The sequence below is a fragment of the Mytilus galloprovincialis genome, chromosome 6 (assembly GCF_965363235.1).
Source record: "Mytilus galloprovincialis chromosome 6, xbMytGall1.hap1.1, whole genome shotgun sequence".
Lineage (NCBI taxonomy): Eukaryota > Metazoa > Mollusca > Bivalvia > Mytilida > Mytilidae > Mytilus > Mytilus galloprovincialis.
The window spans coordinates 30,160,956-30,184,238 of record NC_134843.1 but is presented as its reverse complement, the minus strand read 5'-3'; the positions used below and the strand labels follow the sequence as shown (position 1 = coordinate 30,184,238).

The 23,283-nt window shown below is 34.2% G+C and overlaps 1 protein-coding gene across 2 annotated transcripts in view; it reads right to left on the bottom strand.

The window, feature by feature from the left end:
• The window catches only part of LOC143079331 (dynein axonemal heavy chain 8-like), a 150,527-nt gene that overhangs the window by 92,244 nt on the left and 35,000 nt on the right, over positions 1-23,283 (bottom strand). For both annotated transcript variants that reach the window (XM_076254587.1, XM_076254588.1), the window contains exons 22-32: positions 14,251-14,431; positions 13,681-13,786; positions 12,382-12,538; positions 11,470-11,669; positions 6,629-6,755; positions 6,071-6,306; positions 5,342-5,446; positions 3,506-3,619; positions 3,071-3,133; positions 833-1,071; positions 129-369 (exon numbers count right to left, since the gene is read on the bottom strand). In XM_076254587.1, coding sequence (XP_076110702.1) covers positions 129-369; positions 833-1,071; positions 3,071-3,133; positions 3,506-3,619; positions 5,342-5,446; positions 6,071-6,306; positions 6,629-6,755; positions 11,470-11,669; positions 12,382-12,538; positions 13,681-13,786; positions 14,251-14,431 — 1,769 coding nt within the window. The remainder of the gene's footprint in view (positions 1-128; positions 370-832; positions 1,072-3,070; positions 3,134-3,505; positions 3,620-5,341; positions 5,447-6,070; positions 6,307-6,628; positions 6,756-11,469; positions 11,670-12,381; positions 12,539-13,680; positions 13,787-14,250; positions 14,432-23,283) is intronic.

Sequence of the window (23,283 nt, the reverse complement as noted above, 5' to 3'; positions counted from 1 at the left end):
AAACATCTGAAAAAATTCAGCATTCTGATATATTCTTTTTAAAAAAAAAATAAAACTATCAAATGTTTGTATATAGATTAGCCTATATTATCAATGCAATGTTGAAAAAATATCCAGTCAATAAATACCTCAATATCTTCTTTGTACTTGAGAAGAGGAGCTTTCATGATATCTCTTAACATGAAGTTTTCTGAATCTAGATCAAAAGTATGACCAGTAAGTTTAGCTATTCTTTCCCAATGTCTATCCTTCATGGCTTTATTAGCCATCAGTTCTAACAAAGGACAAGATTCACTGAAGTCATCTATTTTCTTCTTTAATTCAATAAAAGCTTGCCAATCCTTCAATGCTTTAGGAAGCCTTCGACATCTACAGAAATATTTTCATTAAATTATCAGTTCAATTAAAAGTGTGCCTTCCAATTCATTTATTTTCAAAGATAGCAACTGGAATAAAACAAATTTATCTGAAAACACTTACATGTTAGAAAATGGTGTTCTAATAACAGCAAAATCTTTAGGTACTTAAATTTAATATATCTTTAATGGTTTATTGTTAATAACTATATTATCTAAAATTATTCACATTTGTCTTATTTTCATAATATACCCACAATATATACCTTATAGAATAACACAAAGCTAGAAAGATATGGAGTTCATGTGTTAACCGAACATGTTGTGTGTTGTATGATAGTTTAGAAGGTAACAATGAATGTGATTATACTCTCTTTTCATCAATGTTCATTTTACTTAATATCTATAGGTCACACTGCAATTTTAAGGTACACAAATGTGACAAAAACATTTTTTCAAACTAAGTAATATCATACCTATTTTGAAGATCATTAAGTTCTGTATTAATTTTCTCAATGTCTACTTCTGTCCAGAGAATATCATAATATCCATTAATAACTGACATGACAGAACTGTATAGACCATACAACTTCTGTAGCAATCCAAGCTCTTTCTTTATCTTCATTAAGGTTGGATAATCCGTCACAGGTAAACCAAATAGTTGTTCTCCAGCAGAATATATACCATACTTGTTATACAACTCATCAAACTGACTCTGAAAATAAAATTTAGAGATTCATTGTTACTTTTATTTTATTTTTTACACACCTCTTGATTTTTTCAAGGCAAATGTATAAACAAAAATAGAAAACTGCTTTTTTTTATACATGTATTGACTCTCAAGCAAATGGATGTTGGAAGGTAGTTTGGGTGAAGGGTGTAGTAGTCCTTGAGGACAACTTTTATCCTTTTAATACTTAGAGTGGAAGAAATGACAGAAATGGTTTTCCATAGACTACTGTAGCAAGTAATCTTCCACTCCAAGTTTGATTGATTGTTGAATGCGGCGTAAAGCAACCAACAATCAATCAATCTTAAAGTGGAAGAAGATTACTTGCTACGGTAGTCTATGGAAAACCATTTCTGTCAAAAATGGTGAAAACTCCATTTTTTTTTTTTTTTTTTTTTTAACAGAACTTTGCACAGAGTTATATATTTCAAGGCTCTATTCTTCTAAAAACACTAAAGTAGATATTTTGTTTTGGTCTGGAACAATTTTGTACTTCTCACTTTATTGCTTTACATTTGTCAGTACAAAGAGTTTAGCCCAACCCACAAAATTATAAAAACAAATATGCCATTTTATGACAGACCCATATTTTCAGATCTTATTTTAGTTCCTTCAGTCATTAAATTTTGCTAAAAGGCAAACACATTTTTAGATTACACTTTAAACTTGAGTATAATTTGTGAAAAAATAGTGGAGTTACACCCACTTGAACCAATGGAACCCATGGGAGGCAAAAACATGAAATACATCGCTATTAAAGTTGCTTTTTCATTAGGGCTATTCCAGAAAAAAATGTATGGGGGGGTTGGCAGGCACATTGTATTAATAATACATGGGTGATGGGTATCAGAGCAACTTTTCACACTATAATGCACTATAATTCTCAATTACAATTGTCTGGGTGGCGGGTGCTGACAAAAACTGCCTTCCAACCCCCCCCGCCCACCCCCTACATTTTTTTCTGGAATAGCCCTTAACATCAACATGTTTCTTTTTTCATATTAAACTCTTCATTATGCAACTACCAACCAAAAACTAGGTCAGTATCAGCAACATTAGAAACAAAACTTGCATTTTATAAGGGTGAACAAAGGAAAGATTATACATGTATAGTAATAGAGGCAGGACACTCACATGAATTTTTAAAATGTGACCAATATAGCTTTGGTTGAATATTTTTAGTGTTGTCAACGGCTAACCGGCTAACCTTTCGAACGACTGAATACCAAATACCAAAAACGCTAACCGGTTAACTGGACTTTTTTCAATTTTTATATAAATTTGTATTGAAATCATTAAATAGTTTTGTTTTCTTTAAAAATTATCGTAGTAGTAATTAGTTTGACAGATCAATTGTCCAGTATGTTGATTGCTATTGTTAATCCAAAAATATAAAATTAATTAGAACTTGTCTCTCAACTAGGGGCAAGATCTTAGGGAAATATAATTAGTAACATGTTCTTTAACAGTAATTTTTAATCAGTAACACGATTAAATTTTACGATTTACTTCATTATTTTATTTTTGGTCTTATATTGTGTAGACCTTCATCTGAATGTGCAAACGTGAATTTAATCAATGTATACTTGATGGTACAAATATCAGGATTGATCAATTTGAATTGTTATTTAAATAGTTGATACCGTGTATTTGATTAAAAAGTCAAACTTCAACAGGAATCTTCACAGACAAGCCTATTAATACCAAAGGACAAACTTCAATTCATCATATTATAAAAACGTAAATGTATGACTTGGATGGAAGGAAGTCACATTGACACTCATACCAAATCTTCTTACATCGATGTGTAGGGTACTATTGATAAGGCCTTCAAACATCAACTTTAACTACCGGTTAACCGGTCGAACAATTATATGAGTAACCGGTTAGGCAAAGTTGTACGATTTGACAACACTAATATTTTATGCATTGATAAACAATTAGTGTCAATAGATCACTGTATAATGACATACAGCTTCCTTACCTGAAAAACTTGGAGTCTGTCATTAGCTTCATTTGGTGATATGCCTTCACACATTGGTCCATCCTAAAAAATGATATAATTATTCACTGTAGCTACTACAGGTTGCAACAATGAAAACTAAATATGTTTTCTAATTAAATTTACTTAATGAATTGAATATTTGTGCTTCTAAGTTATACCAGCTGAATGGCAGCGCCTCACAATATTGAATCTCTTTATATTTTTTTTTTATAAAAATCTTGCATAGTCACAAATTAAAGTAATTTAATAACTGAAAATTCTAAAATCTGAAACAATAGTTAACAAAATTTCATCTTCTACTTTTCTTGTTCTATCTTTATGTCTCTCTGCCCATTTGAGTATTATAACTATATAGTTGAATTGATTTTCAAACACTATCAATATTCATGAGTTATTTTATAATAATCTACTTACTACATCATAATTTTCAGCAAAGTCTGCTGCATCTTTGTGAAAGGTTTCTACTGAGGTCAAAAGTTCACTCTTGAATCCAGGCTGTACTCTTACTAATTCATCTTGGACATGGTTCTAATAAAAAGCATCATTATAATCATCATAAGTACATGGATTTCTATACTTCAAAGTTAAATATTATCACTTTTCTATAAACAATACAGGACATAGATCTACAGTCTGCAGTAATTTTGTGACCTAGTGATAAAAGTCAAAAGATTTAAACTGTATTTAAATAAATCATTAAAACTAATTGACTCAAAATAGCCGTAAATTAATTACAAAATGTACTCCAATAAAAGAGATAATATAATTTATGGACAAGAACAAAGGGTCTACTATATTAAATTATAACCTTAACCTTCTTTCGGGAGTTTTAACATTAGTTTGGAATACCCTGTGTAGTAATGGCAAACAGTTAAACAAACTACCATCAAACTCAAAATGTAGAACAGACACAACTTGAAAGAGTTAATCTTGCAATCATAGAAAAAAAGTATCAAAAATACTGAACTCCGAGGAAAATTCAAAAAGGAAAATCCAAAATCAAAAGGCAAAATCAAAAGTCCAAACACATCAAACGAATGGATAACAACTGTCATATTCCTGACTTGGTACAGGCATTCTCTAATGTAGAAAATGGTGGATTGAACCTGGTTTTATAGCTAGCTAAACCTCTCACTTGAGTGACAGTCGTATCAAATTCCATTACATTGTCAACGATGCATGAACAAAACAAACATACTCAAAGAGTAAAAAATGTCAAAAATAGGGGTACAGCAGTCAATATTGTGTTATCATCTTAATATCACTATAAAAACAACAAATGTAACGAAGAAGCACAAAAAGGCATACATCAAATTTAACATACTCATTTTGTTTTTCTTATATGACTTAATTTATCTATGTAAAGTCTACCCATAAAGGATAGAAGGTTTTCAGTACTGGTGTAAAATTGCGCGTTTGAAATTCGCACAGGTGGAACGTGTTTTTTGAATTGTTCACCCAAGATCATAATAATGGATTGGTGCTGTACATACAGTGACAAATATTACCGCACATTAGGATGATATTATATTAATGCAATGTAAAAATAATGCCTGTTATGTAATAGACAGAAATGCTTAGTTTCATTTTGAACATGTCAGTAGGTAACAGTTGCGAGAAGACATATCACCTAGTAGGTGAAGTTCCCCACTATCAATTATAATCAAAATTGATTGATATTAAAATGTTCTATTATTCTATTATAAATTTCAATAATATATATGTCAAGGTCTAAAATATGAAGTTACTCTGTTCAGTAGAAATTGAGAGATAATAGTTTGACAGAAATTTGTAATGAATGAATTGATATAGATAGATATATAACATGGAATGTTATATAGCCCCAACTCCTATAAATGTGAGGGTCGCATAAGAATATTCATTCCTGCAATCTACTGTAAAAGCAGAAATTTTCGTGGAGGATTTAATTTCGTTTATTTCGTGGAAAGAATATATCCACGAAATTAAAACCCCCACGAAAATTTAACTTCCATATAAAACCACTTCCAGTTTAAGGAAACCACGAAATTAAATCCCCATGAAATCTTACAGAGAGACAAAACCCCGAAATTTTAACCCCACGAAAATTAATGTTTCTACAGTATATGTGCTGGCTTTAAAATATTCTTTTTTTAGCCTTTTATCATCAATGCATGTTTCGCTAATGAGATGTAAAATAAAAGTTTTTAGGCTGTTTTCCCCAACTCAAAAATGAAGAAATTATTAAATGTCACCAGAAAGTATACTTACAGCACTTCTCATTAGCTTCTGGAATGAATATCTCAAGGAATCTACACGATCATTCTCTTCCTTGGGTACAGTAACTTCAAAATCATTCAAAATAGCATAGGACTCCTAAAAGGAATGAAAGAAGTGACAGATTATTTTAGGTTTATTATCAATGTAGTTGATCTGGAGTTTTCTCCAGCAATATCAAGGAAATATAACTCATAAAAATTATAGCATAGCTGACTAGAATTAAACTGCTCACAAAGACTTGTTTCCAACCAATAACCTAGCAGTATTGGGTAATCAAAATGGAACAAACAATTAGAGAGAGAGAGAGAAAGAGTCAATGTATCCTTCTTTTAAACTTCAATGTAATTTCTGATGAGTAATATGTACTGTGAGATATTGTCCACTAATGTCATCTTAGTTATAACATTCAGTTTAAAGGTAGTGGATGAACAATGGATGCTAATAACATCACACAAATCTTTTATTCCCCCCTTTTTTTTTTTTTAGGATCCTTGCCTCCTGGACAAACAATGATCTGACATCAGATATATTTGAACAAAACAATTATGATCATGATGGAAATTCAAACAAAGGTTAACACAAAACCTTTTATAAGATTTAATCCCTAAATTGTTGCATATTGTAACTCTAAATTGAACTTGTCGATATTGATCACTATTTATATTTGAAAAGATGTTGAGAATCGTTTCCAGCAATGCATCAAAACCAACATTCATTTACCTCTATAGGACCAAGTGACATATCCAAATGTATTTGATTATTTCTAATGTCTGCCAAGGCTCCCATTGACTCTCTGACATCTTGAAGGTCTCTGATTGGACGAGCTAATCGTTTGCTGTAATCATCAACAAAGGATAAGACCTCGTCCATTTTAATTCTAAAATTGTTGTTCAATTCTTTCCCAAATAACAGTTTCCATGCCTTGATCTCAACTCTCAAAGCCAATTTCAACTTTTCTGAAAGCATATAATGAATAATTTCACAAATGTTATTCACTCACAACGAGCCATAATTGTTGGAAAAAAATAGTGAAATATACAACCTCATTCAAACAGAATATTTAAGGAAAAATTAAGTTGGCTGTTTTTTAAAACTCCAAACTTTATCAAATCTCTGTCAATATTCATATCTGCAATGATTTTAGAAAGACTTGATGAGATTATTTAGATCTAGTAAAATAATGTGTTTCTGAAAAATAAGGCCAACTACTTTACATATCAATTTAAACAAACAGGTCTACCTCTGTAGCATTATAATGGGTAATGTGTATCAAATTACCTGTAAATAGTTCAATAGGACCAACAACTTCCGAAGCTTGTATGTCATCTATGTTGTCTTCTAATTTCGTGAACATGGCTACTTTAGCTTTATATTCGGACAAAATTGGATCCGTGGAAATAAACTCCTACAAATTAATATTAAAATAATTAATACCAAGTCTATAACTGTAAACATGAGATAAATAAGATAAAACTTGAAGGAAGCCATCTGTTGTTCCCAAACTTGTTTCAGCTAATATCAGAACATGTCCTCTAGCTGTGACTACCAATCATGCTGAGAATCAACATTTCACTCCAAGATGTAGTTCCCTTTTTGAATCAATATTATTTGGCATAAACCAAGACTTTAAAAAAAGTTTTTGACCTTGAGCTCAAAGCTAGAAATTCCATGTTTTTTTATTTTTGAATATTTGAGGAGTGAAGAATAATGAACAAGAATGTGTCCAAAATACACGGATGCCCCACTCGCACTATCATTTTCCATCTTCAATGGGCCGTGAAATTGGGTAAAAAATCTAATTTGGCATTAAAATTAGAAAGATCATACCATAGGTAACATGTGTACTAAGTTTCAAGTTGATTGGACTTCAGCTTCATCAAAAACTACTTTGACCAAAAACTTTAACCTGAAGTGGGACGAACGGACGGACCAACAGACGGACGAACAGACGGACGCACAGACCAGAAAACATAAATCCCCTCTACTATCGTAGGTGGGGCATAAAAAGTCATAAAAGCTATCAATTATCTCAAAGCTTTTCCCAAAACTAAAAGCTGACACACTTAATACCATTATGAACTTAATATAAAGCTGACACACCTAATGAACTTTAAGAGAAGCATCTCAATGTCTAAATGGTGCAATCAACAGTTTTTTCTATGACGTCATATTTTGAGGGACCATGCATAAGTGACCCTTAGTGGTGGACTGATTTATAAAGATACTTGTATAAAAGTAGGTATCACTGGAATCAGAATGTTCTTTAGTTTATAATGAAATAAAAATATTGTGTTCTTTCAATATATTAAAAAAAGTTCCATCCAATGAACATGAGGAAAAAAGGGCCTAGGGCCTAACTTAAACATAAATCAAAGTGATGGAAATCACTCATGGAAAGATTAGAAGAGTAGTTTGAATTATTTCATATTAAGGTATGGTGGGGAAAAATAAACATTTATAAAGTACTATTGCTGAAAATTGCATTTACAGCAGGTCTTTAGAAGGAAACTTGCTTTTCCAGTATGAGGATAAAATGAGCTCAAATTAAATAATATGGGTCTCTTAATTTACACAATTTTATTTAAACTGCAGTTTATATCTTATCGAAATTATGTTTCCGGTTCTGAACATGTTTCAAAAAAACAAAAAAATGCAAAAATTCTTCTAGTAAATGTTACCAACTATCCTTGTAAGACTTAAATCTGGACCAACAGCTTAAAACTTTAAAGTGTCAACAACAGAAATTGAAAAATGTTGTTTTGGGGCATTTTGTAAGTTGAAACAGAGGTTGTATGGCATTGAAGATTAGAAGTTTTAGAGTGCCTTTTGATCAATTTTTAAAGTATTTTTCAACACAGGGCATTGAAAATGTACTTTTTCAAGGTAAACCAATTAAAAAACTTATTTTATTGAAATGTGGATTCTTTCTTGATTGCAAAAATATATATTCACTTCTAATAAAAATTCAAATGACTAAAAAAAGACATAATGATTGATGGGAAATAAACTAATAAACAATGGTTTGTTATAATTAAAAGTTTTAAAATTTTTAAACTGTTTCAAGCCAATTCCTGATTAATCCATTAATCATTTATCTTTCAGATAAAATTTACAGAATCACTTTATGTAATGTAGATCAAAAGTAATTGGCAATAAATAAATCTATCATCCTTATAAATATCAAACATCTAATATACACATTTGTGTATTCAATTATGAGGTCAAATACTTGTGTATAAGAATTATATGTATATTGAGTGGTCTGTATAATTATGTAGGCTGAGGTTGATAGGTAATGTGGTCAATTTGATTGGCAGTTTAGGAGGTGGGGCATTGTAATTAAAGGTCCACCTTGTCTATGATTGTTTAGTGATAATGACAGTTGTCAATCATACTAGTTGAATCAATACCCAGTTACCTAATCAAAATGTTTTTTAAAAAGCCTGCACATCAACACACCTTAATGACATACATTCTTGAATGAACTGCTCCAATAATATACCCAGTTTTTTTCAGTTTGTATGTGTATTATGCAGGGGTCGAATTTAAGCTTTTTTGTGTACTGGCCAGCCGGACCAGTGGACAGAAAATCTACTGGTCCGACTCCAAATCTACTGGTCCTACACAAATGAAATTCATTTGACAAACACTAATTTAAATGAGAGATTTTTACGTTTATTTTCATGATTTTCCCTTCCTTTGTTTCCTCTCCTTTATTCTCGTAGTTTTTTTAGTGCTGTTCTGATTGTTCATTAGCAAGTACAGAATCTAACTTAAAATTTGAAAATCTAGTTACAAAAATACATTTCTGATCTAGGTCTGTCACTGCAAATTGTTCCATGATATACATACATGTAATACAATCCATTACATTGCAATCAACTATATAGTTAAACCATTCACGTTTTTTTACCTATGATTTTTGATATTTACGTTTCTTTTTTCAATTTCATAAACTTTATTCAGATCTTCCATTTGAATGTCACTTATTTTTTTCATTTTTCGTCCGTCGATTTGACTCATTCCAAAAATTTCCACATTTTTAGTTGTTGTGAAGGACGCTCAACCTCGATATTAATAAAAACTTAATCAATTGTAATTATTAGTACCTCCAGTACCGTGTAATTGATTTCGCAGGTAAATTGTTTTCTAAAAAAAAAACGAAATTGCGATTCAATCAGGGATTTTATCAACAAATTTCTACTGGTCCGCCGGACCACCAGGTGGCAAGATATACTGGTCCTACTCAAATTCTACGGGTCCCAGACCACCGGACCAGCGCTAATTTCGACCCCTGGTATTATGTGCACATACATGAGAACCTCGGGAACTATATTTCAGTGTGAATACATTTAGTAACAGTAGCTAACCTGTCCTGTTGTTAGGAAGGCCGGTGCCTAAGTAAAGATTTAGAACAAGTTCTAATTTTTCCAAAAACCTGAAACCAGGTCATGTGCACACCCATGAAGACATGATCAAATGATCCATGCACATTTTACATAATCAAAACTGTATGAAATTTATAGGTTTTTACCTGGCCTTTCAAAAAAATCTTGTTTCAGGGTACGGTTACCTGCTCCGAAAAGAGCTACAGTGGCTGCAAATAAGTTTTCAATTTTCACTGCCAAAAAAACAGGATGTTTACAGTGTTGTCTCCCCTCAAAACATGTGTATTTAATATAATTTTTTAAATTATAATCATTAAACCTGTTTTAATTGAAAGCTAATTAACTAATTTTTACAATCAAATACAAAAAACATGATACGTGTACTTTTTCACCAATAAAGTAAATAAACAGGGGTTTCCCTCCATGGTTATTTTTAGTCAGGGAATAACCCCTAGTTTTTTATACAAAACTGTTTATAGCACACAAAGGAGTTAACAATTGTTTCTATCTACACCAAAGTTAAATAATATCCTCTTTTCACCAAGAAAGTTATTTTTTAAAACAGAATAAGCTTTGGAGAATTATGTAACTACGATTCTTCTACAGTAAACAACCCTTGTGCAGGTATATTTTGTTTAAAAGGAATGATATTGAACACAATTTCTATATTCAACTTTTGCTGCTTTATGAATATGTGTAATTAATCAAAAACTAGATATCATTGAGATGGGAGCCATCTCTGTGGGCCCCGCTGTGAATAATGTGCATTAAAAAATTGTATCTTTACCATAGGACATGGGTTTGTCAACTGAAATCAAAGTTTTTGACCTTGACCTTTGACCTATGAAGTTGTAAATAAATTATGACACACCCTTTGGTGTTGGTTTATAAACATGTCAAGTATAAACTTTGAAATGATAAAGGTTCTCAAGATATAGAGCGGACACGATCTTTACCATAGGACATGGGGTTGTCAACTGAAACCAAAGTTTTTGACCTTGACCTTTGACCTAGGAAGTTGCACATAAATTATGACACACCCTTTGGTGTTGGTTTATATACATGTCAAGTATAAACTATGAAATGATAACGGTTCTCAAGATATAGAGCGGACACAATCTTTACCATAGGACATGGGGTTGTCAACTGAAACCAAAGTTTTTGACCTTGAACTATGCCCTAGGCAGTCGTTCATAAATTATGACACACCCTCTGGTGTTGGTTCATATACATGTCAAGTATAAACTTTGAAATCATAACGGTTCTCAAGATATAGAGTGGACACGATCTTCACCACAGGACACAGGGTTGTCAACTGAAACCAAAGTTTTTTGACCTTGACCTTTGACCTAGGAAGTTGTACATACATCATGACACGCCCTCTGGTGGTGGTTAATAAACATGTAAAGTATAAAGTATGAAATCATAATGGTTCTCTAGATATGGAGCGGACACAAAGTGTTACGGACGGACAGACTGATCACTATAGGGGACCGCCTTTGGCGGGACCCTAATAAATTCCTGAGGCAAGTCAGACGCACAGCACATTGATAAATGATATTATCAAGGTATTGGTAACTGCTAATTAAAACGACTACTGTCGCAATAAAAGCCTGATATCTGCCAATACTTTCTTTCCAGGAAATGCTCTGAACACAATTTATTTTCAATGTGATTTTTTTGGGGTACAAATTATAGAGTATCATTACTTTTTTGACAGTGTCAACTTACAGTAACAGCTTCTTGTCTGTCCTTTTCCCATAAAAAGGAATAGTCAGAATATCTCTGCAGGGATTCCAAGACATCTGCTTTCAATGTACTGATGGCAGATGACATCATCATAACATATTTTGTTACATCTTTATTCTCAGCAATGCTTTTGTAGAAATTTTTCTTGCCAACTGGAGGTGCTTTCAACAATGCACCAACATCTGAAATGAATCTAACATGTGTTAATAAACAGAAAATACTTTGAAATTAAATACAGTATGTAACAGAAGGTTGTACTTTAAATCTCATTCGGAATATGGAACATAGACAGTTTATTCTCATTTGTGATATCACACCAACTTCAAAATACTTCATGTAACTACTGTTTAAAAAAAACCAAAAAACATGTATATACCGAATAACAATATGTACACTGGTGCTGAAGTAGGCAGGCAGCCTCTTCAAAATTATCAAAGTTCTATTTTTTTTTTCAAGAAAAAAAAAATGACAATAAATTGATTTTAGTTTGCTCAATTTGCAATGGCAAATACATATTGCATATTCAGGATAAACAAGTGAAACTGAAAGATACTGCTCACTGATGATACCCCCGCCCAAATACTTGATGGTAAACAGGAAGTTTTTGAGTGATGAATCTAAAAACCCATCACAGGGTAAAGCTGACTTATATAAAACCTGAAACCAAATTTCAGAAATCCTTGTAATGTTGTCCGTGAGAAAAATATGAGGAAAATTTTTCAACTTTGATGTCATTTGTACAATGATGTGTTTGATAAACATGTGAAGAAAAATATTCATGGGATGGACTGACGGAAGGATGGACAGACAGAGGTAAAACAGTATACCTTCACTGTTTTAAAGCGGGGGCATAAAAAAAAGCCCACACAGATATTTTCTGTGTACATAACATACCTATTTCTGTGACATTCATATGTCTACTATTGCCTGTGTTTGAGTTTAGCTCTTCTCTGTCCTGTCCCCACTGATAAACGCCTTTACTAATATCAAGGGTACGCTGTGTGGCTTTATTTAAGGCTTGCTGAATATCATCTAGTCCTGGTTGCATTACCTTTAAAATGTAATTTTACACTTAAATGACATTATCATAATCTTTCAAAAAGATTTCTACCATATTAAAATAAATTTCTCATACATCATTAATCTTAAGCATGGGTTTCAAAAACATTGTCAAAATTTTCCTACACTCAATTTATTTTTACGAATTAATACTACAACATTGGCCCTACATAAATTAACAAATTGTTCTCATCTATACTTAATATAGAATATTTTAAATTATCAATCAGGTATAAAGAAAATTTTAGAGATGTTCTGTTAAACTCATTTCCCTCTGAACAAGGCATTAAATACTTTATAAGTTTTAATCTTTAATGTGCTGGTGCTTTAATGGCTAGAATCTGTCAATATGTAAAGAATATTTATATACAAATATCTAATTCTAACATGACGTCCTTCAAACGCTTTAAGTACACATCCGTGGTAAAATATGAATATATTGTTTGGGCTGTTCCCATCATACTCTCAAGTCATATGCTTTTTTATGAATGAGCTACCCAACTTAATAGAATGATGACGTCAGAATATAAGCATTTTACGGAAAATACACGCTTGTGAAACTGAAACCGAAAATCAGCACAACATGGAAAGTTAAACAAACGATGCTAAAATATGTTATAAAAGCCATTTTTTTGTATACATGTAAGACAAATAAGTACAATTGTCATTTAGATTCATCAAAACCTATCTAAATATGTTATTGTAAATAGTTTAAGCATGTTACTTTTTCAGTTTGTTCCGTTCTTTTACGTCAATTCAATAGTGCGTTTATTTATGAAAACGGCAAATAATGCCTTCACCTAGAGCGCTTCGATCCAAACTAATTGCCGTCTTTGTCCTATTAGAATCGAAATAATTCATGGGGGCTTGAATATATCGTGATTTTACCACGGGTTGTCCCTTTATGCTGATATTTTACCCCTCGCTATCGCTCAGGGTAAAATATTTGACATAAAGGGCCAACCCGTGGTAAAATTACGATATATTCAAGCCCCCATGAATTATTTCTTAAATATACAATGATTTACTGATTTCAGTAATCTGGTCTTAAAATAGTTTTTTCAATCATTCTTTCCAAAGAATATCCGTCCATTCAGACAATTACAACTTTATACCATATAACCTAGTACCTACCACATTGGGAATACAAAGTGTTATATCAGCAACAAAGAATGGAACTCTACTGTCATTCCATCCTCCAACACTCTCATCAAAATGTGAACCACCACCTCTTCTACCACTAAAACAAAAACAAAAATTATAAACACATACATAAAATGTGAACCACCACCTCTTCTACCACTAAAACAAAAACAAAAATTATAAACACATACATAAAATGTAGGATGATTTATAAACAAATATTATTGCAATAGTATATTAAAATGGTTTTATTTAGAAATACAAATAGTTTGTATATGCTTAGGATTAATATCTTAGGGGATACGAATTCCTATCATATGTCAGACTTTCCAACTAACCCTCTTTCAAACAAATGTCAAATTGATTTGTATTTTGTACTCCTCATAACTGAAAAGTCATATTCTGTAATATCAACATAATTGATGAAAAGCTTTTAATTATCAATAGAAAAAAAAAATAAACACTAATATTAAATATTTCAAAATTCATATTTGTGTTTAGTATGAGCAGCATGCAAAATTGTATGAGGCTGAAACATGTTTAATTAAAAACTTGTTTTACCTGGAAAAGAAGCGTCTCCTCATTGTATCTAAGGAATGTCTGGTGGCTTTTAGAAGAGATTCTACTAGTCTATTGTTGAAGAAATCTTTTAGTTCATCACAAGCTTCCAGTATTGACTGTTCATCAGTAGCGTCTTGGTCCTCTAAATTCTCTGGCTCAGGAGTTGTATTGTTATCATTTCCTAAAATTAGAAGCAAATGCTCAGTTTTCACTTTAATCTACTTTGCTGCTCTGATAATATCTGAGAAATAAACTGAGATTTTAAACCAAATTAAGATAAATGGAGCATCATGAATCTTTCAGAATACTCTTCTTTGATTAAAAATGTCACTTTCTTAGAAATATATTAACAACAAAATAAAATCATGTTTTAGTTAAAGTTTGAAATATAAAAGTTGCTGAATTAAATTTTAAAATATAAAAGTTGCTATACTTCATTATCCACGTTGGTAAAGAATTAAGCAATATTGGGAATGGAAGGAAAGTTTTTCAGACTAGCCAAGCATTAGATCATTTTTTTATTTTACTAATTTTTTATTCTTTTTAAGCAAATACCACCTGTATTTAAATAATTTGAGTGACTCCCATTCTTGTCAGGTATTGAGTGACTCCCATTCTTGTCAGGTATTGTTTCAATATTAAGTAAATTTTGTGTGATTTTTAGGGTAAATAGTCCATATCAAATAAATATGTTGACATAAAAATATGATATGTGCTTAGGACTATTTAACTCCATAAACTGCAAAAATTGCTAATTTGAGTTATTTTTGTTTTCATGTAAGCCCAAACAAAAAGTATGCATGTTAACTGCTACATGCTGGAAAAAAATAGGGTAGGTAGCATGGGTAGGTAGGGATATTTTTTTATTATTTTTAATATTTTTTTGAGTCTGGAAGAAACATTGTGACTTGGTAACAATGCTTATTCAAAAATGGTTAAAAAAACTTTATGGTAGGATTGGGTACAAATCAAAGTGCTTGATTGCTTCAATTTATCAGTGGGAAGTAAAATTAAATATTGCATTGGTTGTAGTTGATTTAACAGCAATTCTAAACAAAGGAAGATAACTCCATTTTTTTTTTTTAAAGATGACTTTGAACATTTTTAAAGTAAAATGAGATTTTATCAAATAAATACTTGCCATCATAAATTCTGAGTACATCCATCTGCGCAAGTCTGACAGGCGGAAAACCCCAAATAAAAATATCATCCAATGAGAAGAGGGATGACCAAGCAGTGCCTGTATAACCATGCCTTTATATCATCCATTTAATTTCCTAACGTAAGCAAGAACCCATAGGAAAAAAACAGGGGATGAAGGGGAGGTTGGGAGGGACCTTTAATTTATGATGGTAAGTATTTATTTAATAAAATCTCATTTTACTTTAAAAATATACAATTTTATGTCAATAAATATGTTACCATCATAAATTCTGAGTAAAATATAGAATCTAACACAAAGCTGAATCCCCTGAACCAGAAGATGCAGGAGGAAAATCAACTCTGTGCAAAAAACTAAAGGTCCTAAGGAGTACAAACTCTGAGCTTGAGTAGCTAAAGACTGCAGATAGTGAGAAATGAAAGAATGTTCAGTTCTGCAGAAACCTGCAGATAAGACTTCCTCTAAAGAAACATTATTAAACAGGGCCCAGGAGGTAGAAATAGCTCTAACATCATGGGCTTTAACATGCATACTATTCAGAAGTTCTTCATTAGAAAAACTGTAAGCTAATTGAATAGTTTTACAGATCCAAGTTGAAATGGTTTTAGCAGACAAATCTTGTTTTCCTTTGTTAATAGGAATAAATAACCCGGAATTTGAGGAGGTGCGGAGACTTCAGGTTCTTTGAAGATATAAAAGTAAGACTCAGATAGGACAGAGTACTTATCGTAGAGTGGTTGTATCGGACACAAATTAAGGCTTAGTAAATAAGAACGTCTGCTTGCAATGATACATGTATTGAACTCTGAAAAGCTAACGTCACAACAACGGTGACGTCGTGTACATGGAGATCGGTAGCGGGAACACCTCATGTGCAATTCTTTACAGTACTTTAGAACTTGAATCATCAGGAAGGGCTGGAATCACTATTGGTTCTGATATGAATCTAATACTTGAAATACTTTCTTTCGCCCTGTCCTCTCGTCAATATGTTCAATACCAAATGATTCTGTCTTCCGTAACTTCTCCGGGTTGCACTCTTCTGTATTTTGTGATATCCCTACATTCATTGTAGTTGTTTGCTGGTTATTGTAGCTTGGTGTACCGTGAAGTGGTCCTGATAATAAATATCCAATTCTTGATTTCACGGCAGTAGGTCCCTCGCCTCTAATGACATGGTTTTCTACAACTGACCAATAGTAGTCAGCTCCTACGAGTACTGAGATGTGAAAATTATCATTCGCTGTAACTGGATGAGCGAGTTCTATTCCTGATAAATACGGCAATTTTGCGGCTTTACGGATGTACGTTTTGAGCGGTGCGGCGATTTCAGGTACGATCAATACTCTGATTGGCAATTGTCCTTCATCTGTTAGCAAATAAAGAATACTAGTTTTTAAGTGTCTAATTGTTGTACTTTCTGCACTGTCCCCAAATCCGGATAAGTTTAAAGTCTCTGTGCCAGTTATTAATAACTGTAATTTAGCGGCTAGGTCTTTTGTGATGAACGATCTCTGTGCTCCTTCATCAAAAAGAATGTTGGCATCTGAACAGTGTCGTCCCGATCTTACAGGATTAATTGCAGTTTTGAGCAAAACATTTGTGTTTGCCTGTGAATGTGAAATTATGTCCGGTTCCTTCGCGTTGTGTTGTATGGTACTTACGTTTACACTGTCTAGATATTCATTATGTGTATTCTCTTTACATAAACTTGTGTGATGACGCTTGTCACACCTTCTGCATGATTTGATTGACTTACAATCAACCAAATTGTGATGTCCTAAACAGTTGAAACATAAGCGGTCTCTTTCGACTATTGATATCCGGTCTTGATATTCAACAACTTTGGTACAGTTTACCGAGGCATGTGATTCGTGACAATAATCGCTCTGTTTAGATTTGAAGTTAGTGTTTTGGTGATTCTTATTTTGGTGGTTGTGACTTGATTGTCAATTTCGCGGTATTGTGTTCGTCAAAAATGCTGCAGTAGCGGTAAGATTTTCATGACTGTCTGTTGAGTTACCGGCTTCCATGATATTTATTTCATTAAATATGCCTTTTCGTAAGTCTGCTAAGCGTATGTTTGTGGACCCAAATTCTCTTGCTAGGTTTTTTCGAATTTCCCCTGGTAGTCTGTTCAATATTATTGGCACTAACAGCGCTCCGTATGAATCATCAGTTTGTCCTAGTGATTCTAAACCTCTTATGTAACTTTCAATGTTGTCATAAAAATGTCGGAGGTTGAAAAGTGTGTACCTAGGCGACGTAATATCAATAAGTTCCTGCATATACCTCTGTGTAATTTTATGTTGCTGACCATATCTTTCTTGTAATAGGGAAATTGCCTTTTCATAGTTTGCATTAGTGAGCACAAAACCTGTCACTGATTTTAGAGCTTCATCGTGAAGTAACGATTTCAAATAATTGAATTTTTGGACGTTGCTTAAGGTTGGTTTCGTATGCACGGCTGTCTCAAATGAGTCCCAAAATGATTGCCATTGAAGAATATCTCCATCGAAAGTAGGGAGATTCAACTTGGGTAGTTTGTTGTATTCACTAGTTGAGCTAAAGGATGGGCGAAAATCTGACAAACGGTAATTTGAATTGTTCTGATGTTCTGTATATGAAGAGTTTATAGTATGAACGGGTTGAGTAGTTTCTATGCGTGGAGTAAAACTTTCTGCGTGTGTATTCAACGCTGTAGTTTTGACTAAGATAAATTTGTTGACTTGACGAATTTTACCTTCTAAGTTAAATGAATACTCATCTGCTTCAACGATCTCTGTTTCAATATCTCCGTCGTCCAGTTCCTGTACTATGTCCTCATCTAACTTGCGTAATATTTCTTACTTCCGTTTCAGACTATCCAATATGTTTGACAAATCCTCCGTGTCCACGGTTCCATCTTCTTCTTGTTGAACGTCTTCAAATTTCTTTATCAGTCTGGAAACTGCACTTCTATGTCCTGCTCGTATCGAACGTAGCTTCAGATTCATCCTGGTCACGGCACCAATATCGTAGAGTGGTTGTATCGGACACAAATTAAGGCTTAGTAAATAAGAACGTCTGCTTGCAATGATACATGTATTGAACTCTGAAAAGCTAACGTCACAACAACGGTGACGTCGTGTACATGGAGATCGGTAGCGGGAACACCTCATGTGCAATTCTTAACAGTACTTTAGAACTTGAATCATCAGGAAGGGCTGGAATCACTATTGGTTCTGAACCTCTACCTGGAATTTGTTTTTTGGCTAAAAAAGCTGGATTCGTTAATAGGGTAACAGATGACTTATCCCTATTAAAACGAAGGCAGTAATCAGCAGTGGAAAAAGCATGAATTTCACTTCTTCTTCTACCAGAATATCATACGATAAAAACTTGATTTCAACTTAGTTGATTTCAACCTTTTCAGCAGGTTCAAAAGGATGGGTTTTTACAGCTGATAAAACAACACTCAAATTCCATGACAGGATTAAAACTCTCTGTCTAGGGTGTTCAAGAGTGAAATTCTTAACTAAAAGAGAAATGAATTCATTATTACCAAAGTCTGGACCTACAGACAGTTGAATCATCCTAGAAATAGCTGATCTATAGCCTTTAATAGTAGAGGGAGATAATCCTTTCTCTTCAAAAAGGTGGATCAGAAAGTCTGCTAGTTGTTGTACAGAAATTTGGAAAGGATCAATTTCCTTCTCACTACACCAACTACTGAAGATAGTCCACTTGGCATCATAGACTATGTTAGTGGAATCTCTAACTGCTCTTGAGAGATGTTTGGCTGCGCATTCAGAAAAACCTCTCTTCTTGAAGCTATCCCTGAGTGAAGCCACGCGAACAGATGTAGCTTTTCTGGATTCGGATGAAGTATCTTGCCCTTGAACTGGGACAGAAGATTGTGTCGTACTGGTAGAACCAGTGCACAAGCACAAGACAGATGAAGAAGATCTGGAAACCAGGCTTGTTTGTGCCAAGCTGGAGCAATAAGAATGATCAACGCTTGCTGTGCTGAGATCTTCCAGACGTACTTGTGACAAAAATCTGAAGGGTGGGAAGGCGTAAGCGAACATCCCGTCCCAAGGAACACTCATGCAGTCTACTGCGTAAGCTTTCGGATCTGGTACAGGAGACATGAACACTTGAACTTTGTAATTGAGGCTTGTTGCAAACAAGTTTACATGAGGAGACCCCCACTGAAATGTTATTGCCTGAAGTACTGATTGGAGAAGTTCCCAATCTGTATTGACTGGGGTAAGTGTTCTTGACAGAGCATCTGCTAACACATTGAGTTTCCTTGGGACATGACGAACTACAATCTGTAAATGAAGGGGATTGCAAAGCAGGAGGATTTCTCTTGCTAAAAGATACTGCTCGTAACAATGAGTTCCCCCTTGGTTTCGCAAATAAGCCACCACAGTGGTGTTGTCCGTTGCTAGAACCAGAGATTTGTTCTGCAGTACGGACTGAAAATGAGACAGTGCAAGAACCTTCATTTCTAGTATGCTGATGTGTTCCTTCAAAAGATTTGGAGTCCACACTCCTGACACTGAAAGACCTTCCGGATAAGCTCCCCAACCAAGGTTGGAGGCATCTGTGAACAGAGTCTGATTTGGAACTGGAGAGGACAGAAGTTGGCCTCTCAAAACGTTTGCTTGAGAAGTTCACCAAACCAATGAGGAAACAATTCCTGATGAATGATTGGAACTGGAAATTCCCAAATCCTGTGTAGCTGGGAGCCAATGTTGATGTAGATTAAATTGAAGAGGTCGAATGTGAAGGTGACCGAGTGGAACAACATCTGCTAGTGAATTCAAGAGACCTAGCAGTTGTGAAAACTGGCAAGCAGTAACTGTTTTTTGAGATAGAAACAGATGAATTTTTGAACAAGATTCTGAAACTTTTCCTGAGGAGGTTGAACTATGCACTGACGAGTAGGGTAATGTTCACCTAAGAAAATAATGTCCTGAGACGGAATGAGGTCCGACTTTTTCAAAGAAATGAGAAACCCCAGAGAGAGCAGCAATCTGGTGATTACATCGGTATTGAGATAGATTTCTCGGGAGAAAGTTCCTTGATCAGTGAGTCGTCCAGGTAAGAATGAATCTGAATAGATTGTGAATGAAGGTGAGAAATTGCTACCTGCATGAGTTTGGTAAAGGCTAGTGGTGCAGTTGACAGACCAAAAGGGAGAGCCCTGATTTAGTAAACCCTTTTGTTCCAAACAAACAAAAGGAATTTGCGGTATGAATGGCAAACTGGAACATGAAAATAAGCGTCCGTCAGATCCAGGAATGTTGTGCACATTCCTGGAGGAATAGAAGTTCTTATTGAACGATTGGTCTCCATTTTGAAATGGGGAATAATTTTAGACCTAGAGATTGAAGATTTCTTAGGTTTATTACCTCCCTCGTTAGTGATTTTCCTCCTCTTCTCTTGAGAATTATAAGATGAGCCTCCAGCGGAAGAATAACTACCTCGTTTAGAATTATTTCCAGAAAGATACATTTACCTTCACTGGGGCTGTAGTTTGATTGAGATGCTTCTGTACCTCATCAAGTGGTAACCCGAAAATCTTCTCATCCAATGGAGACTTGATGAAAGCATCCTTAAGATTATCTGACACCTTTGCCTTATCCAAAATTTCAGATCTTTTGGATAAGGTGCAGTTGGCGATGGAACCCATAATCAACAATTGGGAGGCACCCAAAGCCTTGTCTACCTGTTATAGAAAAGGTTTGACCTCTGGTGGAAGAGAAGAGTCTTTAAGAACTGGAGCAACTGCTGATAAAAAGTGTTAAGCAGTGCCTAAAACATGAGATGCGTTTCTAAGAAAGTTCTCCGTTTTGGACCAAACAAACTGTCTAACTGAGTAAGACGCAGTCCATCGGCGGGTTTAGAAGCAATAGTAGATGAAAAAACCTTGTCACATTTGGGTACCAGTGTACCCACGGTAGAGTCAAAAATGTCATAGTCTTTCGAGGGGAATTGCTCAGTAAATGAGGCAAGCCCAAAACCACTGAAAATTGGGACTCATTAGCCACAATCCCATCATTGATGATCTGCAGAGAGTTAGACATATGGTTAGATTGTGGAAAACTAGTATGAGATTTAGTATCGTCTACAGACAGACCACATGAAGCCTCGAAAGTAGAGGTTAGTTTCTTGGGTCTTGGAGGAGACTGAAATGGCACCTTGTTGACATATCTCATGATTGTATAAAACAGAATCTCTGAGATCCTTCAAAGTGGAAGGAGCATCTTCTGCCTCTGGTTCTTTACTGGAATTGGTAGAAGACTGACCAATTACAGATGAAGAGATAGACACAGGAACAGAAGGTTGCAAAACATACTGAGAGACCTGAACTGAACTGTCATCTTCATCAGAGGTAAAACCTTCTTCTTGGCTGCCTGGGGCAACTGAAAAGCGTTCTTCCTCATCACTGTCCTCCACCTCACTTCCAATATCATGATCTGGACGGAGTGAAATCACTGGAGAATTTTGACTTATTGGCAATGTTCTCAATCGTACCCAGGCGGTTTGAGAAAGAAGTCAATTCAGAAGAAATAGACTGACGATAATCGTCCAAAATACTCTTGAACCCATCTAAGGAGGGGCCAGAGTCAGCTACCTGATTAAACTGATGCCTAACAGAAGAGGTAGGCAGAGCAGCAGGTACAGATACACTACTACAACTACTAGACACTGCTAAAGGAGGAGCAGGAACTGACAGATTAGGTGTAGTACTCTGAGGAACAAAAACTGGTGTTGGTCCACAATAAGGCCAGAAACCTGGAAAGGGCTGACTAGGAACCTGACTAGGAAAACCTGATTAGGAAAACCTTGACCAGGAAACCCTTGACCATGAAACCCCTGACCAGGAAAGCCTGAATAAGGATAACACTGAGACCAAGGAGGTCTAGACCATGACATGGCATTACTAGTCGAAGCGGGTAAAGTGAAGCCACAATAGGACGCTGGTGCTTTAGACCCAGGTAAGTTTAAACCCATAGAGGTACCAGGGTAAGATGAAATGGACCCTGTGGTGTCAACTGGCCTAGAAAAAGTGTGCGTAACAGTGGTAATGGTAGGGACACCTCCATGATAACCGACAGAACCTGCATCCAGGGTCTGTTGACCAGTCTAAGAAGTCACCGAAGTAAAAACGTCGGTTAGTTGACTATTATTAGGAGGGGTTCCCTACCGTTGTTGCGGTCACAGGAAAGGGTAACGAACCGTCTAAAAAAACATCACTACCTGTAATGGCCTCGTAAGGACTGGGAGCATTAAACTTCATAATTAAAGAAGTATGAAGTTAAACACTTATAAACAACAATATTATAACAAAAAAATGTCAAATAAACAATGGTATGGGGATACCTACAATGTTCACTATTGAAAAAACAAAAAACTTAGTCTTCTCTGTAAGTTGTAACACATGTGTCTTGATGCGCAGGCGGAAATTAAATGGATGACATAAAGGCATGGTTATATGGTCATCCATCTTCTCATTGGATGATATTTTTATTTGGGGTTTTCTGGCTGTCAGACTTGCGCAGATTGATGTACTCAGAATTTATGATGGTAACATATTTATTGACATAAAATTAACAATGACATCATTTGTATTATTAGAAATATTAGATTCCTGTACCTTGCAAAAGTTATGTAATTTTCTTGACAAGTTTACATCATTTTGTGCCTTGAATATCTGAGCATATATTACATCGTTAAATTTCTGGAAATGTTCATGGATATGATGTATAGAATGTTATGATCAATGCAATATATTTTGTGTATCAAATAGGTAGTGATAAGACTTGGAAGATTTAGATATAAAATCAGTCCCATAAGGTTTTAATTGCATGAAATTC